Source organism: Anguilla anguilla, chromosome 6 (genome assembly GCF_013347855.1).
Source record: "Anguilla anguilla isolate fAngAng1 chromosome 6, fAngAng1.pri, whole genome shotgun sequence".
Taxonomy (NCBI): domain Eukaryota; kingdom Metazoa; phylum Chordata; class Actinopteri; order Anguilliformes; family Anguillidae; genus Anguilla; species Anguilla anguilla.
Window position 1 is genome coordinate 7,919,028 of NC_049206.1, and position 13,719 is coordinate 7,932,746.

A 13,719-nucleotide genomic window follows, 5' to 3' on the forward strand; every position below is an offset into this window, starting at 1 on the left:
ATTTAGTTCCCAGGCAATGCACTTTTTTTCTCTTCCCAGATGTTTGGCTTTGGTGAAGTTGTCCACCACTGTAAGACAGCATACTATGGCTGTATGTAGCTGTATGTTTTTCTAACCAATGCATGCCGTTAAGTGGTACTGGAATCTAGGTAGGCTACATAATGCTAAATAAACTGTATGGACATGTTGGTCAGGAAAAGAAACAAATTGGCATCGGATGCAGCGCCATCTCACATTATATATAATATAATATATATATATTATAAGAAGGGCACAGAGCCGAACCAAATTATTTTTCAGGTACAGCCCGTGTAGTAAGTAGGCTGTTTATTAATAAAATAACATAAATGTGAAACCTGCATTGTTGTGAACAAACGTAAAACAATGCCAAGGAAATGACATGGGCTTTTTATTATTAATACTGCGATGGATTATTAATATATTCTTCCCTTCATAACTTTGCAAAACACGGGTCAGATAAAAAGGGAACTTAAGATGTTCGGTTTACTTGTTAAGGTTCTTATTTACAAACCAGTTAATTTATTGCTTGTTCTCAGTGTCTTATCTAGAGTATCTTAAATATTTACCTTGGATGCAAATTAACTTTGAATATATTTGATATTGTTGCTTAATACACAGTTGCACATGGCTGTTATCTTCATACAAATGATGAACTTGAATGTAATGATGTACTCAGGACCGCAAGTGTTTGTATAACAGCGGATTTATGGATTTGTGTTGTTAGCGTGTCAGCAGTTCAGTTTTGTTTCTGTTTATACTCCTCCTTGGCCTCTTCTGAGCTGATCAGCATGCGTCGTCCTTCACGAGAGGGAGGAGCTAGCGAGACTGCGGGAAATGTTATCCTGTAACCCCGCTGAAACGGTGATGTCATTAGATGGCTTTAAGGGGACTCCAGTTACCAGTTAGTTTTAAAAATCTAGTCACCCCTGATTGGTAATGAGTCGGAGGAATGTTGGGGGGGGGGGGGGGGGGGGGGGGGGTTGGTGTGTTGGGGGGTTGGGGGTGGTGCAGACCCAGACCCTCCACCTTGTCCTGAGGGGTGGTCCAAAACGGGACGTCCCTCTCCATCCCAGGAGTCAAAGCTACACATTCACCAGACCAGGCCTGGAACGGCCATTACAGGTCTTATCTTCCCCTTTGGCATGAGCGTCCAGGCAGGGCGGTGATGTTCAAATGGCGGCGAGTGGGTCTGTGGAGCGTTGACAGACGCTGCGGCGGTAACTACCGTAGCGTGGGTCGGTGGGTGTATGTGAGGACTCTCAGGCCTGTTGTGAAGTGGCACGCAGAACAGCAGTTGCCTGGGGTCTTCGACTGAAATCTGTAAGGTTTCCCAGCCATACATAATTGCTGAATCCGAGCCCGGCCGCCTGGAACGCTGCGCTGTGGTCAAGGCCACCCTGTCTGAGCTAGATTCCGAACTCGAGACCAGAACCATATGTGCTGGACGCGAGTCCAACCCCAGCGCCGGTTCCACCACTGTTCCTGAAAAGTGCGTTGGGACCCAAAACAATCAAACTCGATATCAGCTCATGTTGAAATGTACAAGTGTGATTTTTTTCATCTGGTCTTTCTCTGGCATCGATAAGCTCATTGAATGTTACTGTATTTAATGGAACATCTTAGTCTTCTGGTTCAGTGAAAGCCTTCCAGTCAATCAAAAGCATAGTTTGCTCCATTAACACATTCTGTATGCAGAATGCTGAAGGGGAACAATCTGCCAGGCTGTCAGTTGCCTAGAAATATTTGTAATATGAAATCATCCACTCACATTCTAACCAACGTTTGAAGGCAGGACGAATTGTAAGCTTGTCATTATGTGAATACATAAACATTCAGTACATATATGCATGCATGCATGCATATGTACATACATACATACATACATGCATGCATTCTTGCAAGTACTCCCTATAAAGCCTGTTCTCCTTTCTAATCCAATATATGTGTTTGGGTTTATGTTCCAGTATGATTACTAACATTATGGATTTTTAGTCTTGACTGGTTAGGTACATAACAATGTTGATGTGAATACTTCTTCAACTATGCTATACCAAGGTACTACAGAAGTGGAATGTGTACATTTTTAGTTGGCCCTGTACAGAAAGTGTGTATCCAGAGATGTAGGCCGAGTGTTTCTGAAAACCCGCTTGGCATCTGTGAGGTGTTCAACAGCGGGAGCTCCGGTGCCCGTTTAGACAGGTTTAATCAAGGATGGTCGAGTGCTGAGTTGGAACAAAGATGCTGCCATCGTACGGATCTGGCGCTGAGGTCTAGCTCCAAAGCGGGTTTGAAAGCAGTTATGCATGAGACCCAAATCCAGAAGGCTTTTCACACATGTGCTGCGCAAAGGCCCGCCGGTTTTTCGCCGGTCGATTTAGAGCGGGCTTCTGCCCGGGCAGCCGCAAGCGCCTTCGTTCCGTGGCCGTGTTTGCGTCGCGCCGCCAGTAAGCCCCGCAGTTTGCTTTCGCAAGACGAAGCACGACCGAGTAAGAAACTTGGCCTCTCCGCTTATAGCGTGAAGCCGAATCGCGGCGCGTCGCCCTTTGTTCAGCGGAGTGGATTTGCAAAGGTGCTTTGAGAAGCACAAAGGACGTATTGAAAGCGTCTTGCTCAACGTCGTATCTCCAGTGTAAATACGCAGACATCTGTCTGACAGACAGACCACAGGCGGTTAGTCATTCATTCGCCATCAGTCTGTGCTATTGAAGCCCATCTTCCTGGCTCGAACGGCTTGTTTTTTCTTGCGCTCACCTTTGTCTTGTTCTTCGGGCTCCAGGTCTTCAGAAGAGCTCTTGCCCTTTTTGTTTGCTGATGTTCATCAGCTTTGTGCACCTTTCAGTACGGTTAAATGGAGCTGAATGCCACGGAATGGGTTTTTTTTTTTTTACCTTGATCATGTTAGGTCGCACAGAGCCTCTGTCAGAGGCCCATTTGGAATGCCCGTTGGTCGAAATTCAGTTGTAGCCACCCTGGAACCTTCACAGTAGGTCATATTTGATCGGCACTCGGTTATACCTTTTGTTGCCCTGGAAAATTATGAATCATTTTAGCCGTTAAGATAATCGACTGGAAGTCATTTGAAATGGCGTCTACCTTTTGTGTGGTAATACAGAATTGCACCCTTCTCCATGTGTAGGCTGCGGGTTGTTTTCAGGCCCCCGAGCCTGCCTAGGAAGTAGGAAGTCCACTGCTAAATAAAATCCAAGCCGCTTGTTGAATGTGTTAGCGAACTGCGGATGCCGTTGCCTAGCCAAGCCTTTACTCTCCAACCCGCCCATGTTTTCTGCCCCCTGCAGAGGTCATCGTCATCACGACCAAGGAGGTCCAGAAGCTTCTGAACCTGGACACGAAGATGAAGCTGGACGTGGTGTGCATCCAGGACGAGGCCGACATGGGCACAGCCGACGCCCTCAGGCACATCCAGCAGAAGATCAAGGTGAGGGGTGAGGGGTCAGGCGTGAGGCACGGGCAGCAGTGTAGTGTAATGGTTAAAGAACTGGACTTTTAACCGAAAAGTTGGCGGTTTGATTCCCGGGTAGGACACCGCTGTTGTACCCTTGAGCAAGGTACTTGACCTGCATTGCTACAGTACATCCAACTGGGTGTTAAAAAAAAAAATTTAGAAACCTGTTTAAGTCACTCTGCTAAATGCTCGTGATGTAATGTGAAGGCCTCCCAAGTCGCAGTTGGGGAAAGTGCCTGTTCCAGAGGAGGACAAGTTCACAGTCTACGTGCCAAGTGCTCGACGGTTCAATAAATTCAGAGGTGTGTCGATAAAGTGTCTGGAAGCAAAGCCTTTTGTATATGTATGACTTACGCCAGATATGTCTAAACACTTGTGGTTTTCCGTATTAACTCAGCAATCAAAGTTTGTTGGCTGCAGCGCCCTTTCCTGTGAGTCACCATGTGACACCATGTGTGCCTAAAACCACATTTTCCTTCCTAGAATTCCATTGTAAGATAACGCAGAGCTTTTAATTTGACACCGCATTAATTAGCAATGTAATTTTCTGCCAACTTAATGCACACAGAGTGCAAATTCACTCTTGTCTGAACTGAACAGACAGTCTTTCTGAGCCTTAGCATGTAAGGTCTTATTTCACGGGCAGCCAGGGCCGCAAAATCAGCCTTAAGCATGGCGGGTCACGGCGTTTTTTAAAAATGTAGATGAAAGACGGACAAGATCTCAGAAGGGCAAGCCCCCCCATCCCCCCCCCCCCCTCATAAAAGTGTGGCGCAGTCCCAGCTGGGGGCTCCTCTCACAGAGCGTCAGTGTTTGCGCTGGGGCGGCGGCGGGGGGGGGCGCCCGACGGCCCCCTGAATGGGCCTACAGAGGAGAGGCGGGCCGGGTTTCACCTGGACGCGGTGCGGACAGGCCGAGGTCAGCGGGGCTGAAGGCGCGGATCCTGTGTGCCGCTGGGCGAGCACTGATCCGTGAGCTCCTGGCCCGGCTGCACGAAGCGCCTCATTTCACCTGCTGAAAGCCCGCCCCCCGCCCCTGCCCCCCTCCCTCCCTCCCTCCTCCTCCTCTCCCCCCTCACCCACCCCCCGACTCTCCAAACACATGATGTCACAGAGGGCCCCGGCACTGTCCAAGAAGCAGCCGTGCCGAAAAACGGGTGTGGGACACCCATTCGGGATGGGGGGGGGAAGACAGGAACCTCTGATTCGCCTCTTCCCCCCTATGTCTCCCCCACCCCACCATGTTGAGCTGTCTTAGGATCTGCCTGTCTGTATTACTGCAAACATTTATGCGAACGTTTTTATACAACTGCAAGTGGATAATTGGTGAAAATCTCCACAATTGCCTGAAAATCTCACCATTTCGTTGTTGAGAGCAGCAGTTCTTAACAGTGCAGAATTTTGTGCTTTTAAAAGCAACGAATACTGCGTAACGTCAAGAACTTCAAACTAAGAAATTTAAAGATGGGTATTCCGCACGTCGACATTTTTTTGTTTTTTTTGGCGTTTAAACAAAAAAAATCACGTGAAATTCACGGAAACAAACACGCGTTTGTGGCGCTTTTGTCGGAGGCTGAGCGCGGCGGCTCTGGGAGGGCCTGCCGCGGCTTGCAGGCTTGCGGGCTGTCTTTATTTCTAATCTAGCGCAGCCGGGCAGATTAGACGCATTGATCTGCAGAGCCTCCCGGTGCACGAACGCTCGCGTATGTGACGAGTGACGGGGCCCCTCTGACTGTACTCCAAATCCTTATCTGGGGGCCCGAAGCACGCTTTCAGGTCTCATCGCAAAATGGGATCAAGTGGGGGGGGGGGGGGGGGGGGGGTTTAAATGAGCTCGCTGTTCACAGTAGAGTAGCCACGACAGCCAGAACTCTTCTTTCTGGGAAAAAAAAGAATTTAAGGTTTTTTAAGTTATTTACCACAAGCTGAAAGAGCAAGGCATTAAAAAAAAAAAAAAAAAAAAAAAAAAAACTTTCCATAGATTCAGAATTTCTAAGTGTATAAAATAAAATAAAAATAATAAAAAGACCAAAGAGCAGCCTGTTCCGGCACAGGAACCCATTGAGATGAATTATAATCCAACCTCTGCTCTAACCTTCGTGTTTCCGCAGCAGTACCACACTTCCCCTGCCTCATTTATTACCTTTATGGGATGGGGTACGCTTTTCGCCGGGACGGGCTCTGGAGATGCATTTAGGAGACATCCAGGGCCGTGGTGCGGCTGGTTCCCTTTTATCCCAACTCCTCGCCCCCTTTCTTTGGAAGAGCTCCCCCTTTCTGTCAGTGTCCATCATTGCAGCTAAGCCATCGTTCAGGTCTGCAGTGCTTCGTGCCTGTCAAAATAGAGTATGTGACGGGAAAGTGGAAATGACTCCTTCAGGAGCTCCTCTTACAGTTAGGAGAACTGTAAGAGAACTTGTCTAGCAGTTTAAAAAAAAAAAAAAAAAAACCAGGATAAACTTTTTTAGAACTTGTAGGTCTTTGTAGCAACCTGGGTTGGGTGGGGGGGGGGGGGGTTTGGGGGAGATAAGGAAGACCTAGAATTGTGGGAAACGCTGGAAAGAATGAGAATATCAGCGCGCTTATGGGACCTGTTTGGTCTTGTCTGAATTCAGATGTTCAGATAAACAGCCGTCTTGTCTTTCATTCACAGAAATGGGTAACTGTCTACCAGGACTGCTGTTCATATCGCAGGGAAAAAAAGCTTTCGGTCTGCTGGTGGAAAGAATATGTAGCGCATTTTTGTGCCTGCTGTGTTGGCTAGAAGCAACAAAAATTTGTTTAAGATTTTTTCCATTTCTTCTGATGATCTTTTTTATGTTTAGAATTAAATTCATTGAATGATGAAATAAAAAACAATTGTGAGATTAATTAGCCTATAACATGAGCTCTAGTTTAGTAATAAATAATTTAGTGTGTTTGTGTGTGTGTGTGTTTGTACTCACTGTTCTTTTTATTATAAATTTTAAATTTAGCTGCGTGTGTGTGTACGCAGAACTCTTTATTAATGTATTTTTTATTTAGCTGCGTGTGTGTGTACGCACCGCTCTTTTTGTTGTGTGTTATTAATTTGGGCGCGCAGTTTAAAATGTCCGCCTGGCGGGGGCTCGCGTGACAGCGCCCGTCCCGCGCGGGGCGCTGTGTTCCAGTCCTTTCTGGGACACGGACGCGGCAGCGCCGGGGTGACTGATGATGTGTTGAGACCGCGCGGCGGGGGCGGCGGCGTTCTCCCGCCGTCTGGGTGGTCTCACCTGGCCTGGGGGGCGGGGGTGGGGGGGCAGACGGAACACCGCCTGTGGGTGGGCTGACCCGATCAGCACGCGCGGGAGAAAGGCCAAAACCGGGTCAGGCCCGTCCCGCTGGCTACCGGCAGCGCCGCGGCGTCGGGTTCAGCTGCCCGGCGCATGCCTCCGCCGCTATCCGCCGCGCTAGCGTAGCCGAAACTGCGCTAGCGTAGCCTCAGTTAGCCGCGCCAGGTGTTGGGCTGGCTGGCTTGTCCTAAATAAGACCACCGCGGCCTTTATGCCCTGTTTATTTTATGACTTAACTCGGACCGCCAGCTGCTCTCAGCTCAGTTTACTGTACATTCCTTACCGAGATGACTGGCGGATTACTATTTATACATTTTTTAATAGACATATTTGAAATGGCAGTGGTAGGTGAACAACCACACGTGGGTCGTTTGTAAATGAAGATGAGCTAGAGTATTGCTTCAACAGTGTGGTTTATTTATCTGAAGGTCTAGCATGCTGGAAATTCTTTAAATGTATTAAAATAAAACAAGAAGCGGTCTATAAACACAGTCGCAAAGCTTTTAGCCGCAGAATTACACAGAATTTACTAAAAAAATGCAATTCCTTTTTCTATTCTGACTGACCCCTATCGTTTGCATTGTATTTTTGTGATAAATTCATTCATTTTCGATTATGCATTAGGTTATTTAAGTTAACACCATAAGGACAACATTGTGTCGTGATGAATTTGAATAATTTGTTAGCGCTCTGTGTTTGCAGCCACAGTCTTATTCCCTACAGCTGTGCACTTTGTGGAATGTTCATTTCTGAATTTGTCAGAAAGAGTCCGGTTTTCCTCGCTAACGTGTGATTGGGTCGTTAGCGTTTGAGCGGTGAGAGTGGTGCGCGCGGCGGCTGAGCAGGCCTCTGTGCTGTTATTCAGAGAGCAGACTGTGTGTGTTAGCTCTTTAAAGCATTCCACAGATCCGCAGGATGAAAGGAAAGGGCTCAGAGATAGAGACGGGGGTCCCTCTTATCTGCCGAACATGTGAGCGGGGCCCGGGGGGGCCCCGGGCCGGGGGGGCGTCACACGCCAGGGCCTCCCCAACGATGCGTGCAGCGGGGCGCTGTGACGGGTCCACCCCCCCCCACCCCCCCCCCCCGCGGGCTCGCCTGTTTATTTACCCGCGAACCCCGCCACGGGCAGAGCAGATGGCAACCAGACGCCTGAAACAGAAACAACGGCGAGGCGCGCCACGATTTATCAGCCCACCCACCCCTCCCCCCCGCCCCCAGGACCCGCCAAGGACTGGAGCTGAGAGAGCGCAGCGTTTATCACTGAGCTTCACGCTCCCTCCTTTCATAAAACCGTTTAGTTGTGTGTGTGTGTGTGTGTGTTGTCGTGACCGTCGTCAGGAGAACGTAACTAAGCTTTCCTCTTTTGTGCGCTACGGGCGTTTTAGGGGGCGTAGGTAGGTAAGCGCGAGCCTGCGCGTGCGTACGTTCGGTGCGAAGGGTTGGGATTGGCCGCTGCAGAATGAGAAACCGGGGGGCCTACGGGCTCATCGAAACTCCGAATGAAACTGGCCACATTGCGAGGACGAGGAGAAATGGAGCCCGTGAACAGTGGTGCTGGAACAGCGGGGGCGGGGGGGGGAACCCAGAAAGGCTGATTTGGGGTTAATGGCGGTATAATGACGTCCGTCAGATGTGACACTGATACCGGTTGGCGGAGGCACACCGGAGTTGGCGGAGGCCAGCAGCCGCTGCTGGATCTCCGTGTAAAACATTACTCCCCTCCATTTCATAACATGCTATCAAAAACAGATCACGGGTTCAGAAAAACACTACAGCTGGCAGTAAAATACCGTAGGGCCAAGGAAAATCAGTGCAGAACTCCTATTTTTACATACGTGTTCACTGTGTGTGTATAATGTACATGTATGCAGACATTGTGACCGACCCTTTATTTTGTTTAGGTCTGGTCAAATGTATTCCTTTCTTAGAGCAATTTGCTTTCGGCTGAATTCTTAGGTATCAGTTTACCCAAACGAAAGTGTCCTGCTTAACACACTCATCCGGATGTAAGGTTAGCAGGAACTTAGCGCGAGCCTCGTTGCGTGTCCTGCTTCGTTTGTCGTCTGCCAGCGAACGTGTGTCCGGGGGGAATGAAAGGGGACGTTTGTTTTAGCGAATGAAGCGCGATGCGACTTCGGCGGCGTGCGCTACGCGGAGCGCGAAGCCGTCGAAACAAAAGCGCCTCGCCGTTTCCTCCGACGTGCGTCTGAAACGTCCGTCCTCTCGGCCGAAGGCGTTCTGAACGAGCGCGGTTTTTTCGCCGAGGAACGCGGCTCCCGCCACTGGCCCGAGCGGCCGTCTCACTCACCCTGCCACGGAAACGCCAGCGTTTGAGACGCAGGGAGGAAATGAAGATTAATGAAAAAGGAAATGGAGAAAAATGGAAAATAACTTTTTTAAATTGGACCTTGGACTACTTGTACTAAAACAGTCCAGACAGAGCTGATATTGAGACCTTTGTCAGTACGCCACACACATTGCACGTCAGTCACTGGTAATAATAAGGCCGAGGTAAAAATGATATCTAATGGGAAAATATTAGTGTTTTTTTTTTTGTTTTTTCTTTCAGTTCTTAATTTGACTTTGCTTCAGGCGCTACAGCTGTCGAGGTTTACTGAACGAGTTTGGTTTTCTGCTAAATCTGGCCCTTTGATTTAGACTTGCTGTTTGTTTGAAAACTGTGCGTTTGGCACGTTCATTAAAGCCGATGTGAGCTCTATTATTAGACCAAGCCGGCCGTGGCTCTCCACAGAATGTATCCAGACAAAGACCTGTTTTGCAGTAACTCGATATTTTTGAAAAAGTTCCTGAAAGCCCATCGCACGTTCATGCTCAGGAAGGAAGGGTGGAGTCCTATAAGGGGCTGTAATGTAAGACTGTGCCCCTCTGTACCCCCCCCCCACCCCCCTCCCCGTAGACGGACGTCCTGGTGGTGAGCTGTGACCTCATCACGGACGCGGCGCTGCACGAGGTGGTGGACCTGTTCCGCGCCCACGACGCCGCGCTGTCCATGCTGATGAGCAAGACCCACGAGTTCACCGAGACCGTCCCGGGACAGAAGGGGAAGAAGAAGGGAGGTAGGGTTCCCCCCCCACCCCCCCGGCCCGTCACCTTCCGAAAAAAGCAGGAGCCAATTACTGCATTTATTACTACCTCTGTTTATTTAGGACTGCCCTCTGTGTTCTTTAACTGTAAATACTGTGCACTAAATAGCACATTGATCTGACGGTTAAAAACAGGTTGTTTTCTTGGCGGATGTTTGGTGCAGTCTGTAGAGAGGCTGATTCTCCAGATATATACAAGTACCGCCCCCTCCCACCCACCGTGCCCCCCCCCTCTCCCGCCATGGCACCATCTGGGCTGCGATCCCTTCTACGTCTCTTATCCACTTTCTCGCCTGCGTGAATGAAGCAAAAAAATGAAATGTCATGTTCGTATGTTGTCATTTAGATTTTTTACATTTTTATTCAATGAACAAAAGTATATGTATATTTTAAACTGTCACTATTTCACTAAGCAATGGTTTTCAAAAAGTAGTGAAATTTTAGTAGAGATCTGGCTTTAAAAAAGGGGGGGGAAAAACCTTGAACACAAGGTCATTTTTAGAAATAATGGCACATTATAGCAATCAGGAGTTTAGAATAAACCAAAATCTCCGTGGTCTGTTTCTCGGGCCTCGTGGTTGGCCGATGCTGCTGGCTGTGTTTGTTTTTGAAACTACGGGTTGTGTCAGTTGAGCTGTGATTGATGGTGTTTGTCTGCAACGGGCGTTCCGCGTTCAGTTTGTGCAGTACAGGTAGATGTGCGCTCTCCCTGCTAACACAGAACGCTCTCACAATATTACTGGAACGTTTTGTCAGTGTTAACAATAGCATTGCCACTACATGGCGGCAACGTTGTGAGAACGTTGTGTGTTAGCTGGGGGAATAGCTGGCTGTGGGTCTGCTGTAAGGATGATTGACAGCAGGATGCGGGTTGGGGTCATCAATGAGCGGGTCTTTCCGTGTCTCACCCCCCCCCAGGGGAGCAGCGGGATTTCGTGGGGGTGGACAGCTCGGGAAAGAGGCTCCTCTTCATGGCCAACGAGGCGGACCTGGACGAAGACCTCGTCATCAGGAAGTCCATCATGCGCAAGTGAGTGTCCGAGCGCTAACGGCTGTTAGCCGCCGCTTCTGCCGAGCGGGAAAGCTCGTTAGCTTAGCCTCGTTAGCCTCGCCATCGCCGCCGCCGTTGCCCTCAAGGGCTCCGGTGAGCGCGGGCACGAGTCACCTGCCGAAAAACCCCACGTTGCCGTGCCAACGCGCTTGGGCGTGCGAGGGCAGGGCGGGACACGAACAAAGGCCAGAGTGTGTCTCTGTGCCGCCAGGCAAGAGGGGAGGTCGGGTTCGGAAAGAACAGCGTCCTCCCGCAACGCTGGGTCGCTTTCGCCATGCGAGCAAAAACAAGGCGTTCTGTGCCAGTTTGTGTGGCGGCTCTCCGTACGTTATTGAGGAAAACGCGTATCTGGAAACATTTAATTAGCCAAAAATTCCGTAATGAATGGCCTAGTTTTCGGGAACGACTTATTTGTCTAGCTTACATACCTTGGCCCTGGTCACCGCTGCCGTGCAATTTGCGTCCACGGCTGACCTCGGCTTAAGACAACACTTTTGCGTACGGAGCCAAAATGGAGGTATACCCCGGCCTCTCAGAGATTCGAACAGAGGCGCGCATAGCAGTACGTTTTTTATTTCAGATAAGTTTATTTCAGAAGCTGTGTGTTTTTTTTTCTGGATCATGCCAGATGGTAGCTCAGTCTAAAAAGCGCCATTGTAGCCGGTTGCCTGGACAGTTACGAACCGTTATGCGTAGCGAAGGTATGCGTGAGCCACACAGCGCGTTTATGTTCCTAAGGAACATGGTGTGACTCCCGTACCTCCATGCCCCATTGAAAGTAGCCAGAGAGAAGTGTAATGACGCATCACAATGGTATTTACTCAAAGTTTTTGTCAGTAAAACACGAGCATGATGGCTTTTAATTTTTTTTTTTTTTAGCTGCATCTGATTTATTTCGATCACTGCTATGCCGTTTTATTATTGCATGGTCTTGCTAGCAGGCAAAAAATTTTCCTTTCTGTCTGACAAACAAACAAATAAATAAATAAATAAATGAACGAAACACCCAAAGAATATTCATACGACTCTGAAAGTGTTCGTTGGCCGAAGGTGAAGAAATTAGTTGGGGAAATTCGGCAGGTTCATCTGTTATTCCGCCCGTGTTTTTCTACACTCATTCGTGAATCGTGTGGTCCAAAAACATTTGAGTAATAAAAAAAAAATGGAATTTAAGCCCCCAGTGCAGGCAAACTGTAATGGATGAAAAGTCAAATACAGTGAATTCATTGCCTCTTGCTACCAAAGCAAAGCATCGGGAGGGGGGGAAACTGGAATGCCTCAACCTCCACCTTGGAAACGAGGCTGGAGAAACAGGTCACTGTGAAGTGTGGAGTATTTAACCCTTTGAAGAGTAGGTTTTTTGGAATTTCTTTTGCTCCCCAAAATTCTGAGTCTGTGTTCTGGAACTTCATTACTTTGAATTACCAGTAGTGATTGTTACATCAGCATTAGAATGTTCAGTTAAGAACATTCTAATCACATACAGTCAACATTCTAACCCAAGACCTTTAAAGGGTTAACTAACCAAGAAGTCCTATAGTCAGAGGAACACACACCACAGTTTATCCTCTCTGAGAATACGATATGATAATAACATGTTTTTCGGTTTATCGTGCTCTGTATTCATAGTATTGGCTAGGGAATCGGCTAGCGTACGATAACAAATAACGGCAAGCGTTGGCTGAGTAAACGCAATCAACGTTTGTTCGGCGCCGTATTTACAGACGGTGCCCGTTGTGATGTCTGTTGTGTACGAATAGTCTGTCGCTGATGTGAGCGCGATCCCAGCTGGGGAGGAAACTGCCGAGGCCAGAAAATTACCGAGCTTGACAAGTCTGTCAGTATTGCTAGCGCGGTCGTCAACATATATAATCTTGGACAGATGTCTCCCGGATGCCTCGCGTGTGCCTTTCTGTGCAGTTCAGACACCGTTATGTGCCGCCGTTGGTGCTTACAGGGAATTGAGTTTGTCTGTGTTTAAGATGATCTGTGTCTTTGCCTTGAAAGCTTTCATCCTGGTACCTGGGTAGTTCACAAAAAAACCTTATTCAGTATCTCTTAGTCATTTAGCATCAGGTTGTAGGGATATAGCATCAGGTTGCTAATGTTAGCTTGCTGTGTCTGGTTTTCCTTGATGAGTACAAGCAAATGCCCAAGCTAGCATGGTGAGCGGTGTGTGATGTAAGCCTATTTCACCAGCCCGGGAAGCTAGTGTGTGTGATGAATAGTAATTTAGCCGTTCTGTGCAAATCTTCGTTCGCCTGACTGGAAAATGATTTTACTGGGCGACTTTTCTCTCCGTTATGCCTGAGAGCAGCGTGATTTATTGACTAGCCGTTGCTACTCTAATTCCTGCAGTCAAATTCATCACATTAGGGGGAAAGAGAACTGCCAGTAATTATTATTAATCGTGGCTTTTCCCCTGAAGAAATACTTAGCATTAGGGTTATTTGGAGGAAAATTGTGCGGTTTGACTTAGAGACATGGTAACGTGAGCTGTGCGTGCCTCGTGCCACACGTCCTTCCAGAACACAGCGAGCGAAGCTGTCCAGGGAGGGCAGAGAATTAACGAAAAACTGGATGTTACTTTCTCCTGTGGCCCTGAGGAGCGTTCGGTTCCTCATGAGTCTTTCGGCGGGGGGGGGGGGGGGGAACAGGGCGTACTCCACGACTACGACTTTCAGTGTTAAAAACGTGCCAGGGCCCGCAACGAGGCCCTGTGTCACGTGACGTGCCGGGTTACCGTGGATTCGCCTGGCTTGGCTCCTGA

At 48.6% G+C, this 13,719-nt stretch overlaps 1 protein-coding gene across 2 annotated transcripts in view; it reads left to right on the forward strand.

Annotated features, from left to right (window-relative positions):
* eif2b3 (eukaryotic translation initiation factor 2B, subunit 3 gamma) overlaps positions 1–13,719 on the forward strand; it is a 44,103-nt gene that overhangs the window by 2,029 nt on the left and 28,355 nt on the right. For both annotated transcript variants that reach the window (XM_035420173.1, XM_035420174.1), the window contains 3 exons: positions 3,318–3,457; positions 9,712–9,871; positions 10,817–10,928. In XM_035420173.1, the coding sequence (XP_035276064.1) occupies positions 3,318–3,457; positions 9,712–9,871; positions 10,817–10,928 (412 nt within the window). The remainder of the gene's footprint in view (positions 1–3,317; positions 3,458–9,711; positions 9,872–10,816; positions 10,929–13,719) is intronic.